This window comes from Symphodus melops (genome assembly GCF_947650265.1).
Source record: "Symphodus melops genome assembly, chromosome: 6".
NCBI lineage: Eukaryota > Metazoa > Chordata > Actinopteri > Labriformes > Labridae > Symphodus > Symphodus melops.
The window spans coordinates 15,554,058-15,572,744 of record NC_136696.1 but is presented as its reverse complement, the minus strand read 5'-3'; the positions used below and the strand labels follow the sequence as shown (position 1 = coordinate 15,572,744).

The window sequence follows — 18,687 nt, the reverse complement described above, 5'->3', positions numbered from 1 at the left end:
AATATTGCTCGTAATCTTACTGGACTAGAATTCCCCAGTGACAAGTGTCTTTGCATCATGGCTAAAATACAACATTACATGTGGACTGGGCAGTTGTCTCTTCGGTACCACAAATGCTGTTCCCTGCTCTGATTCCCATGTCCCTTTGCAGGATTGCCTTGTGAGCCTACTCAGTTGTTTTGATGTTGTGGCTAGATTTGGAATGAACCTTCTGAAGTAATTCACAAGTCCCAAAAAACTCCTCACTTCCGCCACATTTGTTGGATGATGGTTTTCCAATGCCTCTATCTTTGACTGAGCTGCTACAGTTCCATTTTTGCACAGTACATGACCAATGAATTCCAGTTTTCACATCCGAAAGTCAACTGTCAGCTGTCTCTCTTGTAGCTGACTTAGTGTAGTCTTTCATTGTGCTTTTGAATGGTTTTTCCTGAAATGGTTGTCATCAACTATGTTGTGCACTCCAAGAAAGCCTAATAAGACTTGTCTGATGTTATATTGATAAATCTCCGCTGCAGATGAGATTCCAAACAACAGCTTTTTGTAAGGCCAGAACCCTGTGTGTGTGACAAATGTGATAAGGCTTCTGTTCTATTTGATGATATTCCAACTTTGAAAACACTGTGCCCCTGAAATTTTATCTATGAGGGATGTCCATACAAAGCGCATGTCCATACAAAGTCTTGGCTGTTTCTTACCATGCACCACAACAAGCAGAGACACCCTGGTGTTGGTCCACTTACTCTTAAGGACATCTATCTCCTGTTTCTCATCCACTTGTTTTCTCACGCTAAATGGTAATCTGCAAACATTCTGGGCTACCGTCTTAAGACCATCAAGCTGGAAATCCTTCAGTTTACCTAAACCTTACAAAAACGTGCGAGTCTGGGGTTGTGAGTCTATTGACCGTTTATTTTCGGTTCTTCACATCAAAAGGAGCTACCGTCTGTAAACTTAGCATCCTGCATGCTCTGCTTTTCTCTTTTCTACCCCTCAACAGATCAAACTTGATGTACTACGTTGGCTACTTGAACACAACAAAGCACTCCATTTCAAATCATATTTGGTATGACCTACTGAGGCAAAAATATCTGAAATAAATGTCATGGCAGTTTATCAACAGTTGTTGCCAGAGGGGAAGTCAGGAGTACTGTAAAGGATGACATACTTCAACCCTTTAGGAAGTATTTTTGACTGTATGCAATTTGGTGCATATTTGGGGGTGATTTGTTCTAAGGACTTCACAAGTACTAAATAAAATGTCAATTTGTGATGAAATGTTCAGAGGGGAGACCAACAGCTATAGCCTTTCCCCATCTACATGAGCGGCTAAAAAGAACTTTGTTTCTGTGCTTCTTTTCTACTGCATGTCGTTGTGTAACTTTGATAACATATGAACTGAACCGATCCTTTGAAGTGAATGGGGTGACTTTTCCAACAGCAGCTTCTGGGCGTTCCTGCTTTGTACTTACACTTACATTGACACAAGTAAGCCTTTAAGCAGTGATGATTGATGATTCTGCTTGACCTCATCCATGCACTACTTCCTGTTGGACATGACTGTTCCAGCTGAGACCCACAGAAGGTTTAGCCGTTAGTGCTACTTGCAACTTTGACTTACTCTTCATGTCTTTTGAGCTATTGCCAGGGGTGGAGCATGCCCTGTCAGTCCGCAATTTACCACAATCTTTTATGTTGTGCAACTTTGGTTTAACTGTAAATATACTGCTCTTTATGTGACATAATTCAATGTCCATCATATTTGCCCAAGTTTTGATCGCAGATCTATTGAAACAGCTTGGGGCCGAAAATATAATACAAATCGCTAGAAAGAAAATAAATAAAGTTAGTTGGGACAAACCGCTGATTTAAAGCAACTAAATCCAATTATTTTTGCAAGACACGTGCATTCCTGCTAACTTGAGAAACACCTTATTATTCGAGCCCAATTAGAAGCATGGTGAAAACAGGCTTTTCATTCAGAAGCTGTGAAATTAATTATGTTCTCAGCCATGTTAGGCTAAAGCGAAGCCCAAGGGGGATTGTGGGTATTAAAGGCAGGGAGAAAGAGAGGAGGCAAGGGGGCTTGGGAGGAATAAATGGGGATAAGCAATGTGAGATAGAGAAAGAGAGATGTACAGGCAAATAGAGAGAAGAGGAACCTTTTCTTTGGAAGAGTGTGTAACTAAAGTTCTAAAAGCTGGCAGTTGATTAGTTATTGATTTGGGAATCAAAATTATATTTCTAGGAGAAAAAAACCCCAGAATCCCTGACTTAGTACTGATATAAGTTTTACAGAGTCTGCATATCTATACATGCACAAGTGTGTGTCTTCCAGTTAAAATATAAATATTTGACAGCTCTGGGTGCTTATACTGTAATATAATCAACCCTTTTGACCCACTTTTGTTCCTTGGTAACCTTACACATCTGTGCCCTACAGAGACACACAACCACACACACACCCCTGAGTATATACCTAAATGGACATGCACTCACATGTCACTAACACAAACACAGATCACATGAGCTATATTTGTTCTCCCTGCAGATTTGTTCTCTGGGGATGGAGGCACTGCCTTTACTTCAGACCAACAGGCCACAGGGGAGCAGAGGATAGCCATGAAGAAGAGGACGTTGGGAACAAGAGAGGGAGAGCTGTATGACCATAGAGAGCTGAGCTTGATGGAAAGAAAGGTGTTGAGATAGGAGACAAAGGAGAGAAAAAACAGGCCAAAAGTAGTAGGTGCTGGGAAAGAGGATGAGCCAGGTGGCAAGATAAGGGGCAAATAAATGAAGAAAGGGACAAGGGAAAAGAGGCAGAAGATTACAAGGGAAAAAGAGAGGAGATAGTACAAGAGAAAAGAAGGAGACTAATGTGACGTTAGAAGAGATACTGGTGGATAGAGGAAAACCTTAAGACGGAAGAATCAATAGAGAAAAGGTGAAGGATGGATGGAGGAATGAGCAAAGGGAAGTAGTGGAGGAACAGACGGGCACAGAGAGGCAGTGGAGGCAGGAGAGCAACCTTGTGAAGTCTGAGTGGGATGTGCTGTTTTGGAAAGTAAAGAGAGTAGGAATATTTCTGGGTGAGAAAGAGAAGCGAGACGAAGAGATATAGAGTGATGGAGTGATGAAGAGAGAAGGAAAGATAAACAGAAAGAGAGAGAGAGAGAGAGATGTAGAAAGAGAGAGGGACATAATGTTTCAAATACGCAGGGATAGGAAGAGTGTGAAGGTATAAAAAAAATGAGGAAGAGATATAGAGTGAAGGTTTTTCTCTAGCATCTAAACATTGCAGTAAACTTGCTGCTCAATATGGCCCTGAAGGCACACCGCCTCTGCTAACATAGACATATCACACACACACACACACACACACACACACACACACACACTATCGCCACTATTTCAACAGAAAAGTGTGTGCATGTTGTGTATATACTGATATGTTTGCTGCTGATCGAGGCGGTGGGTGGGTGGGAGTTGAATGATGGCTTTGAGAAGTGTGTGGGCTCGGGTGTCTGCAATTTCATACTGGTAAAAAAAAACAAGCATATCGAGCTGCCTCTTTGTAAAGAAGCTGACTGTGTTTGTGTATTAGTCTCTTGCATGCATCTACGTGTATGTGTTTTGTGATTATAATAATAATGCATAATGTGTGTGCGTGTGTGTGTGTGTGTGTGTGTGTGTGTGTTACTGGTAGGCAGGGAGCAGTTCCCATGATCTTCCAGATCACTTCAACAATTGGCAATAGAGTTGGTTTCATTACCATAGCAACTAGCGAGATGAGACTAGATGGAGGGAGCGGCATATGAAACCACACTCCTAAGAGGACAAAATACTGGCTACTAGCATTACATACCTTATCAGAAACAAACTGATATCAAACTGTTTTCATAGCATGATATCAGTTAAACACACCATCAGCAGTTTTTTTTTAAATGCAAATTTAAGGCCAGTGTTTGGAAGCATAAGGGAGGTCAAGTTTGCTCTACCTTAACGTCTGTTTAATGAACATTCATGTGTGGGTAAGAGAAGGGGATTGGAGACAGATAGAACACGCAGAACAGTGTTGGTTTTGTGTCCGCTACAGTTCAGAGAGAGAGCACTGCGGATGGTGATGCTGCAGTATTTATACCTCACATTCATTCTGAACTCACACCAGCTCCTTCCTAACATACTGTAGATGGAACGATGTATACGTACAGCAGTTTGAGTTCGTCATTCAGGGCTAAACACACATTTAAAACAAACAGCCACAGGTTTTTCTCTATTTTTTTTTTATGAACCAATACAGGGTTTTGCCATGCTGTCACTGTTGAGCTGAGTTGTAAAGAACTCAAGATCCTTGCGCATGCTGTTACTTTTTTTCCCCTGCTGCAGAGTCGAGATGTGCCTCATGGACATACTGTACATCAGTAGTCAAAAGAAGGGAGGCAGCGGGAGAGGAGAATGCAGGGAAGGAGATGGATCAGAAGAAGTGATAGAGGGAAGCCACAGCAGGATTCACTCCTGCTCTTCTCTCCAACTTGCTCCTAAGCCTTTCTAAAATGTCTGTGTGAATGTGAATCTGCATATCTGTTCCAACCATTTCCGTAAGCATCCTACAAGGGAGTGGTTATCCCGTGACTGCAATCTCCTTAACTATTTCCTCTCTCTCTCTGTCTCTTTCTATCTAACATATATTATTCCTCTCACTTTCCTCCATGCCATCCCCCTCCTCTCAGGCAGAAATGCTTCAAGTCCTTTGATTTGTTGCAGAAATGAAGATGGGGAATTTCAAAGAGAAGCCTCATCTTCTGCTGACGCATGCTGTCCCACTCTGGCAGTACCTCACTGCCTTGTTCCTTGCTTCTCTCCCTTTCTCTTCTTTTTTTCCCCTAACTCCTGTTCACCCTAAACTCTCTTTTTTTAAAAATTCTAGTCTGCCTGTCACTCTTATCTGCAAGCTTCCTCTCCCTCCCTTCTTTGGTGATGCCATTCTTTCGTCCTCCATCTACTCCCCTTGCTCTCTCCCCAGCGTCCAAAGCTGCAAAGCTGCCGTGTAAGTGCTGTTTGTTTGGCTGTTTTGATGTCTGCTGTTGGTCACGGTTGGTGGAGAAATAAGCACCTCTAAACCTGTGTCAGTCCCCAAGACACAGCAGTTTATTTATAACGCTTCCTTTGTACACCATCTGTCAGTCAAGCCAATCCTCTGTCTCTTCTCTTGCAACTCTACAGAGACTGACAGACAGACTGGCAGCCTGCTATAGAAGCTATTATAACACACACAATCTCATTATTGCAAGAGAGAAGAATATGGCTGACGGATTAACTACAGCCCTCTTTCCTCAAAGCAACTTTGTAGTGTCATATCAATTACGCATGGGTAATAGGTGTCAATGGCAGGCTGGCTCTGACAATACATAGCAATTAAGTGGATTTGTCTCGCTACTTTTTATGTTCTTTGGCATTTGCTTTGACTAAGGAGAAGGACAACATCCTTGTGTTGTCCATTAGAAGACTGTTAAACAGGCACAGCACTCAAATTTGTATTTCTTCCTCCAATCCTACAAATGTCCTCTTCCACTCTTAGCTCTTCTAACCTTCTATCCACCTCAAATCCCTTATCTGGGCCTCGTCACTCTTTTTCACAATGCTCCACTTTTCTTACCTGTGAAGCTGACATTAAGGATGTAATCCCTGTAGAGTTTGCGTCCATCCAGGGCCTTCATGCTGTCACACAGCTTAGTGGTGTTGAAGCAAAGGCTCCGCTGCATGTTATGGAGGGCAATGGCAATGGAGTACACTGCGTTCACCACAAACATGATCTTGGATTCTGGTTCAAAGCTATTCTTGTCCATTACCAAGTCTTTGTCACACTGTGGCAGAGGCATCACTCCATCTCCTCCTGCGCCTCCCAATGAGCACTGAAACCGCTGCTCCCAGAATTCCCTAAACCAGGGATTACGATGGTTTTTGACCGGGTTTAGGCCGAGAAAGTACTGATTAAATTCTGGGACAGGATTGGCTGCCAGCTCAAGTGTGATGGCTCCTTCAGCGGTGACCTCATTACCCTTGACAATGCTTTCCTGTGCGCCCCAGCCATCACTGGCCACCCAGATGAAGGAGGTGTTAAGTCTGGCAGCAGCTGCCAACAGCTCTCTGGCATCGTCGCTGCGCAGGAAAAGAACAGCCACACGTGCGTTGGGTTTCTGGAGGAGCTGGCGAATAACAGCTTCATAGGACTTCTTAGCGTTAGAACGCCCGACCTGAATGAAGAGAAGACATTTGTCTGTCGAAGGATGCATTGTATGTGCTTTTTATACTTCTAGAATTCGTGCCTTGGCTCACATTTATGACAGCACAATTCTCATTAAGAAACGAGGCAAAAACCACTTTAGTAGTGCAACCCCCCATCGTGAAGCTCCAGAGTAAATGAGATGAAAAATGTGAGTGTGAAAGCACTCAGAGAGAGGTTTTTTTTTTTTAAGAGAAGATAAGAATTGGATAAAAAACTTTTATAGCTCACAAATTAAATGCTGTGTTTGTTATTACTGGTGCAGCTTCAGGCCATACATCAGTGTGACACCACTGATAAAAGTTTGGCTTTTTTGGTATCTAGCTCTGAGAACTGTTTGCTTATATTCATGAAGATATAAGCACCTCATATAATGTGTTCTACTGCATGTCATGTCTTACCTTCTCTGAAGTAGCAATACAGATGTTCCTCATGCGTGCTTCTTGTTCAAATGCTTCTATACCAGTTTCACCGTAATCCCCCTCCGATGCCACAGTGGACACATATGTCCAGTTAAAGAAACGGAGGATTTCTGCCATGGCTTTGGCCTGGTAGAAATCAGGAGGAACTGTACGTGCAAAGTAATCATAGCGGGTCTTATCGCTAAGTTTGGCACTGGTTGAAGCATAGCTTATTTGAGGAATCTGGAAAAGCCTGAGAAGATTGGCAACCTGATGGGAGACATAAAATTAGACATAATCAAGGTAAATAATTTCCAAACACTCTTTTAAAATTCATCGATATAACATAAGTGTTTTCTTAAAAAAAGAACAAAAATGATTCTGTCATATATCAAAGGAAAGAACATCTTATTAGCATCTTTTTTTGTTTGAAAAGAGTTGTACAGTAGCAGAAGCAGCTACTTGAAAATGAGGTTGCAGCCACAGTGCTGATTACTGTACAATACGTTCAATGGGGTGTATGAAGACACAGACAAGTACACACAACGTGGAGGATACACTGTAGAAGAGAGGAGGTATCACAAAAACTAAAAGAGACTATTTGTCTTTTACATGGATTCTAAATGTGTTGGCAAAACTCTGGATTTCACATTGATTGTTTGACAGTAAACATTTCCTAACAGATACTTTACTATTAGAGAGAATTTTGTTCAAAACAGTGTCTTCTTGTTTTCCCTAATATCCGAACTTGCGTTCTATCCTGATTGGTCTCTTCTAATGTATGCTTAATGGTTGTATGTTGGTTTTGCAAATGTAGCCAAAACCTTCCGTACAATTATCTGGTAATACAAGTGAAGATAACAGAACGTGCAGTGATTTGTGGTTCAGTATGTGGTTTGTTTTCCCTAAAACCGCTTCGCTTTATGCCTGCTTTGATCGAACATAATTAATTTGAGGTCTCCAGCAGATTTTGTGGTCTAAATCAAAGTCAGAATTTTTATTTTTTTGTGTGCACTCTTTCAACATGAGCATTATACGTGCATTTCATTAACGGAATACATGTTATCAGATTTGGAGGTCAGGTTCTTCAGAGTGCTTTATATGAACAGCCCCAGTCACACACTAAATAACTACTTACTTGCAAATAGGGATCCTATCTAACTTAGACACTCTCACACACTCACATACCGATGGCTGTTAACATTTTTGGGTTCAATGGCTTGCCAAAGAACACTTAGACAGGTGCAATGATAAGCCGGGAATTAAACCACTGATCTTGAAATCAGCTACCTTCTGAGCCACAGCTGCCCATGTTTCCTCATGCACAGAGTGATTGCTGAAGACAGTGCAGCAAGTGAAGGCATACAGTATATGCACATGGAGAAACACAAACACACACAAACGTGAACACACAGGAGTTCAATAAATCCCTGACTCATGCGTAAGTGATGGCTCTACTGATGTCTATATAATATCTTCTTTTACTGCTGATTGGTCATGTTCTCTTGATTACAAATTTGGTCACAGATGCCAACGCGGACATAGTGCAAACATGAGTGATCCGCATTCATGTGTGCATGTAAACAAACACAATCAAACATGCATACGCATGCAAATAAATACAAACTACACTGCCATTCTGTTCTAGCTTCAGTTTAATCCTTTTAGAGCGCATCACTCTAGGCTTTTCTATATTTCATTCACAGCTCAGTTGATGAGCTGTTTTGACAACATGTCAGAATCTCATTAGACTAATAATGTAGAAGATTAGGAAGCATACTCATATACATAAACTTGTGTGCACAGAGGCTGGTTGACACACACATCACAACACCTGCAATGAAATATGTACCAAAATGCACACGCACACGCACGCACACACACACACACACACACACACACACACACACACACACACACACACACACACCTAAAAAGGCTGCTTGTAGTACTCGCTGAAGGCTTTATGGTTTTCAGATGGCAGTTGACTCAAATGTCAGGGAAGGTCATGCTGCAAAATGTACCTGCATTGCTCCATTACCTGCCAGTGATCAATGACTACGCCTAGCTAAGAGGCCTGTCTGTAAAGACACTGAAAGTTGACTCTGTTAGTGAACGCTGCTTCCTTCCTGTGACAAAGAGGTGTGTTGTAGGAATGGGTTGAATATGGGAGACAAGTAGAGAAAATGAAAGGAGAGGAGCAAAAACTTGGTGCAGTGCTGTGCGTTTTCTGCTTGGAATGCAAGTCACACACTTGCACGCAGACACACCGCGACACATTAGCACGTGTGTAGGAGTGGTGGAAAGGAATGATGCATTCTTTTTAAATGCTTTTAAAATATTGGAATTAGCTTGTGCTTGGAGATAAAAATTATGTACGACTTCATTAAGAAGCAAGAAAGCTGTAGAGAGCGTAGAGCTTAGTCTGGAGTGAGAGCAGTAGAATCACTGGATAGAGATCAGTTTAGGTCTCATAGACAGTGCTGCCCCGCAGTAAAGACAGTTAAAAGAAACATCAACAAAGGGCAACAAGAATCAGTGTTAAAAAAAAGGAATAATTATACATGATGAAGGACAAGAGACAAAAGATGTGTTAACAGTGGCTGCCCCGGGAAAAAGAAGGAAGAGAATAAGCAGGCTGAGGTCAGCAAGCACTGAGCTCTGCCTAAATAGCCACAAGGGGTGCCTCTGAATGCATATAAAGACAGAGAAAAAGAGAAGAAAGGGATGAGAACGAGCAGAGCAAAGACTTAAGAGAAAGAAAAAAGAAAGGGAAAATAAAATGAAAAGAGAGAGAGTGAGAAAAGAAGAATACAGGAAGACGTTGCAAAGATTAGGGATTTAAGGACTGATAGCAAGATGCTTTTGTGCAGCCACGGAGGAGTAAAGGAGAAGGAGGTTTTATGCTAAACTATGCAAATTACCCGGCTCTATGACAAGAGCTACAGGAGCTGGGAAGACACACAAGAACACACCAATGGAACTTGATTCTAAGAAATAAGTACACACAGCCACACACACACACATACAGACACAGACACACACACACAGACAGATATACACAGACACACACACACACACACACACCTACACACATGCACACACACACACACACACACACACACACCTACACATACACACACACAGATACATGCACACACAGACACACAGACACACACACAGAGATGCACACAGACAGACACACAAACAGACAGACAGAAAAACAGAGACATTGATACAGACACAGACACAGACACACACACACACACACACACACACACACACACACACACACACACACACACACACACACACACACACACACAAAACTTACCAACAGCAGACTTTCACTCTGTACTGACCAAGTTTGCATTTGTGGTTTCTTTGGTTATTTAGAGAATAGAGAATAGATTTTGTAGAGTTTGTTTATTGGCAAAGCCATTTATGAAATTGTTCTTGATGTTTTTCAGAAGAAGTTCTGAAATTCGGTAATTTTCCTTTATTTTGATACCTAACCTTGCAAAAAATGTCTTTTTTAAGAACAGCAGTTTCCATTCTAAATTCCACTCCTAAAGCCCTTTCTAAAGGCATCGGCCACTTTTTATATATTAGATACCACATGGCTTATATACAATGGCCGGAAGGTCTTGCTCTCTCCCGTAAATAAACAGTTCCCTTCAGGCCTGTCACACTTCTGTTAAAGGCTGAACTTGCAGTATTTATGTATCTGCTGTTGTTTTCCGAATATGTTTTTCTACTTGTTTCGTTTTAGTACTTTCTTGATGTTAATGCAGTTGTTTTGCATTTGTGCAGAGTGTTTGTGTCTTTGCAGCGTAATTCAGCATTTATTTCGGGAGTTTGCATTTGTGAATGAATGATGAGGACGATTGTAAAATGTGATTCTACAAATCCATTACCTGCATACTGTGTATTACCTGTATGGAGACGCTGCTGAAAGAGCCGCCTATGACTCCAGCGATGGCCAGCGGGCTATCGTCCTGCAAAGCGTAAGATCCGTCTGGACAGATGAACTCAGTGTCATCCACTTTGGTGAGGGAGGCTCTAACAAACTCCAGAGCCTAGGAAACACACAAACATACATTTCACATGAAATACAATGCTATACCATCTGATTGATGCTGGCTATTTGTTTTTCATCAGAGTGTGTAATACTTTGAATTACGTTTCTGTGTAAAAAATGAGCAGTAAAAAAAAGGACTTTCTGTTTACATAGAACAGATACTCCTACATTGTTTTCACAAAAAGGGTCCTATATGCAAATGCATTACGCTGATCAAACACGTTCTATCATTTAGCTAGTTTGTGGATAAAAAGCTAAATGAACCTGCAGTGCGGAAAGGTGAACATCAGATACACTAAAAGTCCGTGAGTTCCCTTTTTTCTCACAAGATGCCACGGCTTGGATTAGCTCGGCAAAGAGAAACAATATATTTTTCAGAAGATGTCAGTCCCTTAGAGAAACTTCTATCATATTTTTCATATCCGGCTCATTTCCCCTCATTGCAGAAACTTCAGTGTTTATTTCTCTTCAAGGATTTGCTTTATCCATTTCAGGTAAACTTCTTTATTCAGGCTAGATACAAAAATCATTTCAAGGTACGTTTACTTTAGCTGTATAATATCCTCTTATGAAACCATACAGTTGATTTAAAATGGAAGCACTGTGGTTTTTTTCAGTGGCACTACAACTTACCCCACAGTTTCACTTTTTATATAAGAAAATGTAGCTTAAGTCTCCCTTCAAAAAAGAGCAGACAGTTTATTTAACAAACTATCTGAGAAAGACGTGCCAGCATTCCCCGTTAAAGGCACAGAGCAGATCACACTGTCAAAGAGAATAAGTATTCTAAAAGCTATTTTACAGTGATGTGCTTATAATTTCACTTTGGTTATAGGATTTAATCACTTTCACAAACTTAATTTGAATTGATAGAAAACCTATACATATTATACTGCTCAGTGATTTCATACAAACATGACTCAAAAAGTGCTACTGCTAATCTGTTTTCATAACCAATAAAAGATTTTCACCAAATAATAAAAGATTTTGGACGCATATGTTTGTACAAGCAATCCTTGTTTGTTTGAAAGTAATAAACTTTGACAGGTAAAATGAATGATAAGCTTTTCATAATGTATTCAAGAATTCACCTCACCCTCTGAAAAGCGTTTTAAATGGATGATGTTTGACTGAAGAGTGCATTTAAGTAAAGTCAACAAGCATGCAGAGTTTATGAGCAGTGAACATGTTCACTCACCTGCTCCAATGCATAGGTATCTCTAGAGCAAGTGTCCAGTATGTGGACCCCCAGAGAGACCCCAGGCAGGATAGTACTGTCCATATTGATTCTGTCTATAGCAAACAACATGGCCTCCAGCCTCTGGATCCCTCTGTCCTCGTTCACACGCCCACACTCCTCCATCCCGGCACCCTTTTCATGCACGGGGAACAGGCCTCCAATCACCAGATCCCCCTCTATGCGAATCTCTTTGCGGGACTGCTGTGACAGGTCTCCAACAGAGAGCAGGACGCCTCGACACATCATGACAAGGAGTAGAGCAGGAATGCAGACGACCATGTTGGGCTCAGGGAGGGCAGGGATTTTCAAATTGTGAGAAGAGGCTTTAGAGAAAGAGGCAAGCAGGGAGGTGTGGGGCAGAGGGTGAAGATGGGGGGTGAGGGGATGTGGGCGAGGTGTTCAGTATAAGGTGGGGTTGAGTCAAGCAGTGGTTGTTGATGCTTGGGTCGGTATGTGGCCCATGTAACGGTCAGGGTGAGCTGAAGTGATCCACAGTTGGAGGGGCACACCATCTGGACATCTGTCCTGCTTGGAGAAGAGAGAAGAAATGTAAGTGTCAATCAATGTGATACAGGACAAATCAGGAAGCTGTCAAGATCTCCCCAATATAATACTTTCGTAAGAGTGACTACAAAGTGTAAAGGCAGTAAAGGAAACCAATGGAAGAACTTGGGGACAATGTTAACAAGGGCTCAGAGTTGTTTCCGCTTCACAGCCAAAGCCTGGCCATGACTAAAAGGGATATGGAATTGTTTGGAGATTGCATTGTACCACACTGTTCTCCCACCACATCACCCAGTAAACTTTCTTCTTGTGGTGTGTGTGTGTGTGTGTGTGTGTGTATGTGTGTGTCTTTGCCCCTGGTTGTATCAGGATAAGCCAGCTTAGATGGCTGGTTGATACATGAGCCCACCCTTCTCTTTCAACCGATCAGAAAAGCTTCTCTAATCTCTGTTCCAACAATTCCCTGCCCGTCCATAAGTTTGTACCCCTAAGTATATTTATGTGGGTTCTTTGTGTGTGTGTGTGTGCATGTGTGTGTGTGTGCGTGTTTGTGTTATCAGATTGATTGTTCCCCCTCCACGCTGAATGATTACAGTGTGAGGATGAATGCATTTTACCACGCTGAAAACAATGAGGCCAACCACAGCCAATGCAATTTATATCCTGTCTTTTATTGCCAATGAAGCTATCACTGTGTGTGTGTTTGTCTTTTTTTTTCCTCACAGAAAGAATGCATTACTTTAATGGACAATATAATTAACTATTATGTGGTTGTTAAAGGGGCATTAAACCTACAGTATATTACAAGTAAAAGTGAATGTCAGGACAGAAGTACTCCGCTTGTAAAAAGCTGTCTGATAACTTTTTGGTTTTAAGGGATTCTTTATTCTTTGAAGGCTTCGTAACAATTGAAGACTGCAATTCCCATGAGCACAACAAAGCATAAAGATGTTACGTTTGCTTTTTTTTTTTTTTGTGGGAACAAATGAATGGAATAGGACAATTTCTTATAAAATTCATTAAATTCCTACATTTTTCTTGATTGATCTCAGCATTGAAAAAGAAGGGAAAACACACGTCAGTCCTAGTTTCTCTGAGCCTGGAGTCTTGGAGAAGTGGTGGTTAAGGTGGTTAAGCAAGGGGCGGGTCCAAGTGAGCAAGACTAATAAACATCAGCCTTGAATAAGGTGAAAGAACAAACAAAAAAATATTTGATCTGTGAATTCAAGATGATTTCTAATGCATGACTGATTTATATTTTCAGAATAAATTATTATAATTGACTTCTGCACACAAATAGCAGCTCCTGGAGATGGTCCTGTTCAGACTGTCAGGGCTGGTGTTGGACTTACTCAATTACTTACTCTGAGTCTGACCTAAACCCTGAAACCCACAGCGGAGCACGATGAAACTGGTTCATGAGCACTAATTGTAGAGGAATGCCTCCTGACTTGGAACAGAAATGCTGCAGAAAGAGCCCGTAGAACTAGGACAGCATTTTATATTAGGGGTTCTGCCTCTTTAACATCTTAACTGTTGATAAAGACCAGGAGCCAGGTATAACGGATGTTAAGGTAGAGGCAACATAGTTGTAATCCTCAGATGCCCTGGAGAATCAGTGACACTTATTCTGACAAAGTAACTACACTTAGTTCATACCTTGACAGCTTACAACATTTTCCCCCCCAAAAATTTAAAATTAAAAAGAAGTGCCTTTTTTATTGATCTTTTTTATTACATCTTTCTGATGCTTACCCTTTCACTTGTGTTTGCAAAGTCAAGTTTTTTACATTTCTTGAAATTCATAAATACATTATTTTGAGCAAAGTCAAGGAAACAAATATATGACAAATATGTATAATTACACAACATTTACAAATTGTTACAACAGACAAATATCTGTCATACAGTGTGTAATGGCAGCATGTAACGTTCTTTAAAGTTGTACAAGGGAAGATACAGTAAGAGAGGAATATAAGATACAGTATAGTGTTTGGTTAGCTCAGCATAGAAAAATATGTTGAGAGTTATCAACTGTGTCTGTGCTGACCCACAAAGTACAGTAGTATTCTGTTTATGAAAAAACAAAATCTGCCACACTTGTGTGATCAGTCATGAAATATTTAACATATTCTTTGTAGCTGTGATTCAGTGGGTAAATGATACATAGATAATGTGGATGTGCCTATTTGTCCTCATTTGATGCTTGCTTGTGTGTATCTTTAGTAGTGGTGGTTTCACAGCAAGACAAACAAGTCTCCTTGGGTCATCATGGCCTCAACAGTCTTGTTTTTGGGAGTCTTTCTTATTCAGCTCTTCTCCGATCATTATGCTTTAATCACTTTCCATTGATGACTTTGGAGCTGTATTCTTTTGGCATCTTCTCCATGTTGAGGCCCCATTCTTTTGTTCCTGTTACAAAACAGAGTTTACTATTCTGGGTTTTGGTAAAGATTAATGAGTTATTATACGATAAAGTTTTTCACTTTTGCATGCATCTTTTCCTTAGAACACAGAAACTGTTGGTTTCATGGCATTACTCACCTCATATACTGGTGGGTTGTAAGGGGATGCATTTTCAAATGTCCCATAGTCACAGCTGCCAAAGGACCACTTCTATTTTACCGGAAGATCATGAGAAAATATAAGTACTACAGTATATTAATTAACATTCATGTTAACATAGCTACTGAACAACAATAATTATCCTGATGATTCTCAATAATAACTCCTGACTCTTGTTGTGCTTTGGGAGCTAGCATAATTGGGATCCTTGCTAGATTGTAATATTGCACATTTACTTGCAATATCGAAAAACCTAAACCCAACTGTCCGACTGTAGTAGGTATGTATAATAATCACCAAATTCAGCCTAAACTAGCATTGTGAATGTAAGCCCATCATCACTTAAAGTGTAGCAGTGCTCGCTTTGCTTACTAAATGTTACAAAAGTTCTGTTATCAAATGTAGCTAGCAGTGGCTAGTTCTGATTAAGATTCCAACAGTGTTTTATATTAAAATAAAAATACAAGTTAGAATGTAAAAATTGACATTTGTTTACATACCTGTGTAGCAGAAAGAGGAGAAATTCAGGATAAGTTGTGAATCATTTTAAGTCCATTAGGTCTCAGGTCAGGCTTCAGCTGTATGTCAACAATATGTCATATATGTAATGTAAAAATCTATTCCTCGAATGAAAAAACCCTGTTTTCGCTTACTAGTTAAATTCTGACTTGATACTTTATCAGCCATGTACAGAAATCCACATATGCATGGCCCTATATCGGTATGATCTTTTGCGATAATTCAGACCCGGATTTTTGTGAGGGAGTATAATGACATAAGCTTTTTTGTCACCTATAGTCTTATTGTACTAGTTATCCATTATTCATATGATCCACAAGTTGTGTCCAGATTGGCATATCTCAAGAGTTGGTTGAATTTTGAAATTGACATGTTTAGCAAGCAAACATATAGTTGAACTATTTGGTATAAATGTCAACATGGACTAAATATGTTAAAACAATTGCTTAATGGTTCCCAGACAATGGACCTTAAGAACTACTACAATAAATGAGCCACCATTTATTATTGCTGACACTTTTAAATTCCCAAACTTATTAAATTAAAATCAACCTTAGCTGTCCTTTGTGTTCATTGCACAAACATTTTCTGCTAACCTGTAAAAACATTGGAAAAATAAAGAATAATTAATTATATCTGCAATTTGATTGTAATGAGTTCTGCAGCACTTGTACACTTTGCATTAACATGCATTGCAGATGAGATCAGATATATAGCATGTTAATAGCAGGGAACCTGAGAAAGAAAGTCAGCATATATGAGCCCCTGCTGCACTGATTGTGACCTTTTCTTTCTTGCATATTCTACAAATTTATGCAAACCCATTACTACATGTCCAAGGGTTCCATTATTAAGCTGACATGAAGATAATAAATAACCGGTTCTTACTCTAGTCACTCTTCCTCTTTTTCTATATATATTATAATATGATAGCGAACGCTGCTCAGGACTCTCTTGAAAAAGAGATCTCGTATCTCAATGAGAAAATTGTTTCTGGTAAAATAAAGGTTAACGCTAAGACACTATAAGTAGAAAATACCTTAATAATTTTAAGGTTTTTTTTGTTTACTTGTAAATTTCTCTGCTTGCGAGATTAATAAAGGATTATCTTATCTTATCTGTTTATTTCCCATGAAAATTCTCTAGTTTTAAGGAAGGATGAGACAGATGTTGACACGTCGACAAAGAAAATCAACCTAGACCAAGACGCTAGCTCATAGTGAAACATCTGTTGATTGCTGGAATCTCTAGCCTGGACCTTGGGTTGTGTGTGTGTGTGTGTGTGTGTGTGTGTGTGTGTGTGTGTGTGTGCGTGCGCGTGCATGTGTGCGTGCGTGCATGTTTGGAAGACAGATAGATAGACTGAGTGTATTCCTCCTCTCTTTGGTGGGCAGGTAGGAGGATGAAAGCTTCTCTTAGATGCAGGCAGCTCAGATTTTCCTGCAGGCAGCTGCCATACCTTTACCTCTGTGCTCTGTAATATGACACACACATACAGACAAACACACGAATCCAGACAAACACCCACTCACACTCAGACATACACACTCATGTGCATGCACAAACACACCTCTTCTTCTCTGAGGGGTTGACCTAAAAGCAGACTATTTCTATGCTTTAGCTCCTTTCTTTTTCATCTGAAAGTCTGAAGCTGTGTGTTTAGGTTAAAAAATGAGACAAATTAAATTAGAATATGATAAACGAACATTCAATAAAGAATTTTAGTGCAATAGCCTCATTTAAACCACAGTTTTGCCTCATTATGCCAGATAATAAAAAACTAACAGGAGCAAACATTGACATGTATTTGACGACTCTGTACTTAATATCTGTTACCTACATTGATGGGGATCTATCAAGCTGTAACTGATGCACGTGTGCATGCGTATGTGCGTCAAGAGTATGTGTTTATGCTTGTGCACAAGAGAAGTAAAGCCTCTTTGAATTTTTTTCAAGTGTCCTGCAGAAATAGCTGGAGTTCTTGGAAATAAAAATTGGAGCGTAGTTGCATCATCATCATCATCAGAGGCCAATAAAAAAATAAAAAAATAAAAAACGCAAAGGAGGAAGTTATGAACACAATTTGGGGACATCACTGTAACAAGGCTTCAGATGCGGCTGTGAGTTTGTTTTGATTGTGCGTGGATGTACAAGCATGTATGTGCCTGTTTTGGCAAAAAAAAAGGTGTATTTGTAAAGCTAAAACTGAATCTACAATTTGACCCAAAACCTTTCATAAACAGCATGTTTTAATGTAACTGGCAGCCCATAGAGTCAATTTCCAAGAAATGTGCCAAATGATGTCTCCTAGCATTTACACCCTGCTTTCATGGTGTCCACTGAAATTGAATGTTTGCTTCATTATAACCTCTTGGAAAGTGCCCAAACTCAGCTTCCTGTCTGAACTGAGCAAGCACACCTCCCACTGTGAAACATCCCGTGTTTAAAGATGATGACATTATCTTCGTGTTTAAGGCAGTTAATTAGAAAGCAAGTAAACAACTATTAAATATTATATTCAGTATACTACAATGAACATCCGATTGATGAAATCTTTTTTCAGAAAGGTGATGTCATTTGATACAAAGTGTACTAACTAGCATACTGAAAAAACTGAAATTGCTAGAGTTACACTATCCACATGATAGAGCATGCTTTTCGTGAGTAATATGATTGACACATATTTAAAATATTATCTTTGGAGATTATGAAGAAATTGAATAGACTTGACTCCTTCTGTTACACTGGAATGCATGTTAAACTGCATTCACCTTGTGTGTCAAGACCCCGCCCCTGATTACCTGCATGTGTGTCTTGTTACTCCTGATTACCCACACCTGTGTCTCGTGGTCCCTGGTTGTTTTCCTTATTTAAGCCTTGTGTTTCCTCCTTCATTTTGCCATTCGTAGTGTATCCTTGAGTACCTAGTCCTAGGGTTTTTCTTGTCTGATCTAGTGTATTACCTTTGCCTGTCCCTCGTTACAGACCTTAGCCTGCTCCTTTGGTATTGTTTGCTCTGATCTCGTGTTGGACTCCTGCCTGTTTATTGTTACCTGCCTTAGCCTGCTCCTCTGGATTTTGTTTGCACATCTGA

At 40.2% G+C, this 18,687-nt stretch overlaps 1 protein-coding gene across 3 annotated transcripts in view; it reads right to left on the bottom strand.

The window, feature by feature from the left end:
* The window catches only part of grm3 (glutamate receptor, metabotropic 3), a 39,955-nt gene that overhangs the window by 10,738 nt on the left and 10,530 nt on the right, over positions 1–18,687 (bottom strand). For 2 of the 3 annotated variants that reach the window (XM_079347089.1, XM_079347091.1), the window contains 4 exons: positions 11,964–12,533; positions 10,620–10,763; positions 6,685–6,954; positions 5,657–6,254 (listed from right to left, as the gene is read on the bottom strand). In XM_079347089.1, coding sequence (XP_079203215.1) covers positions 5,657–6,254; positions 6,685–6,954; positions 10,620–10,763; positions 11,964–12,284 — 1,333 coding nt within the window. In that variant the 5' untranslated portion in view covers positions 12,285–12,533. The remainder of the gene's footprint in view (positions 1–5,656; positions 6,255–6,684; positions 6,955–10,619; positions 10,764–11,963; positions 12,534–18,687) is intronic. The other variant, XM_079347090.1, reaches the window with a different exon arrangement.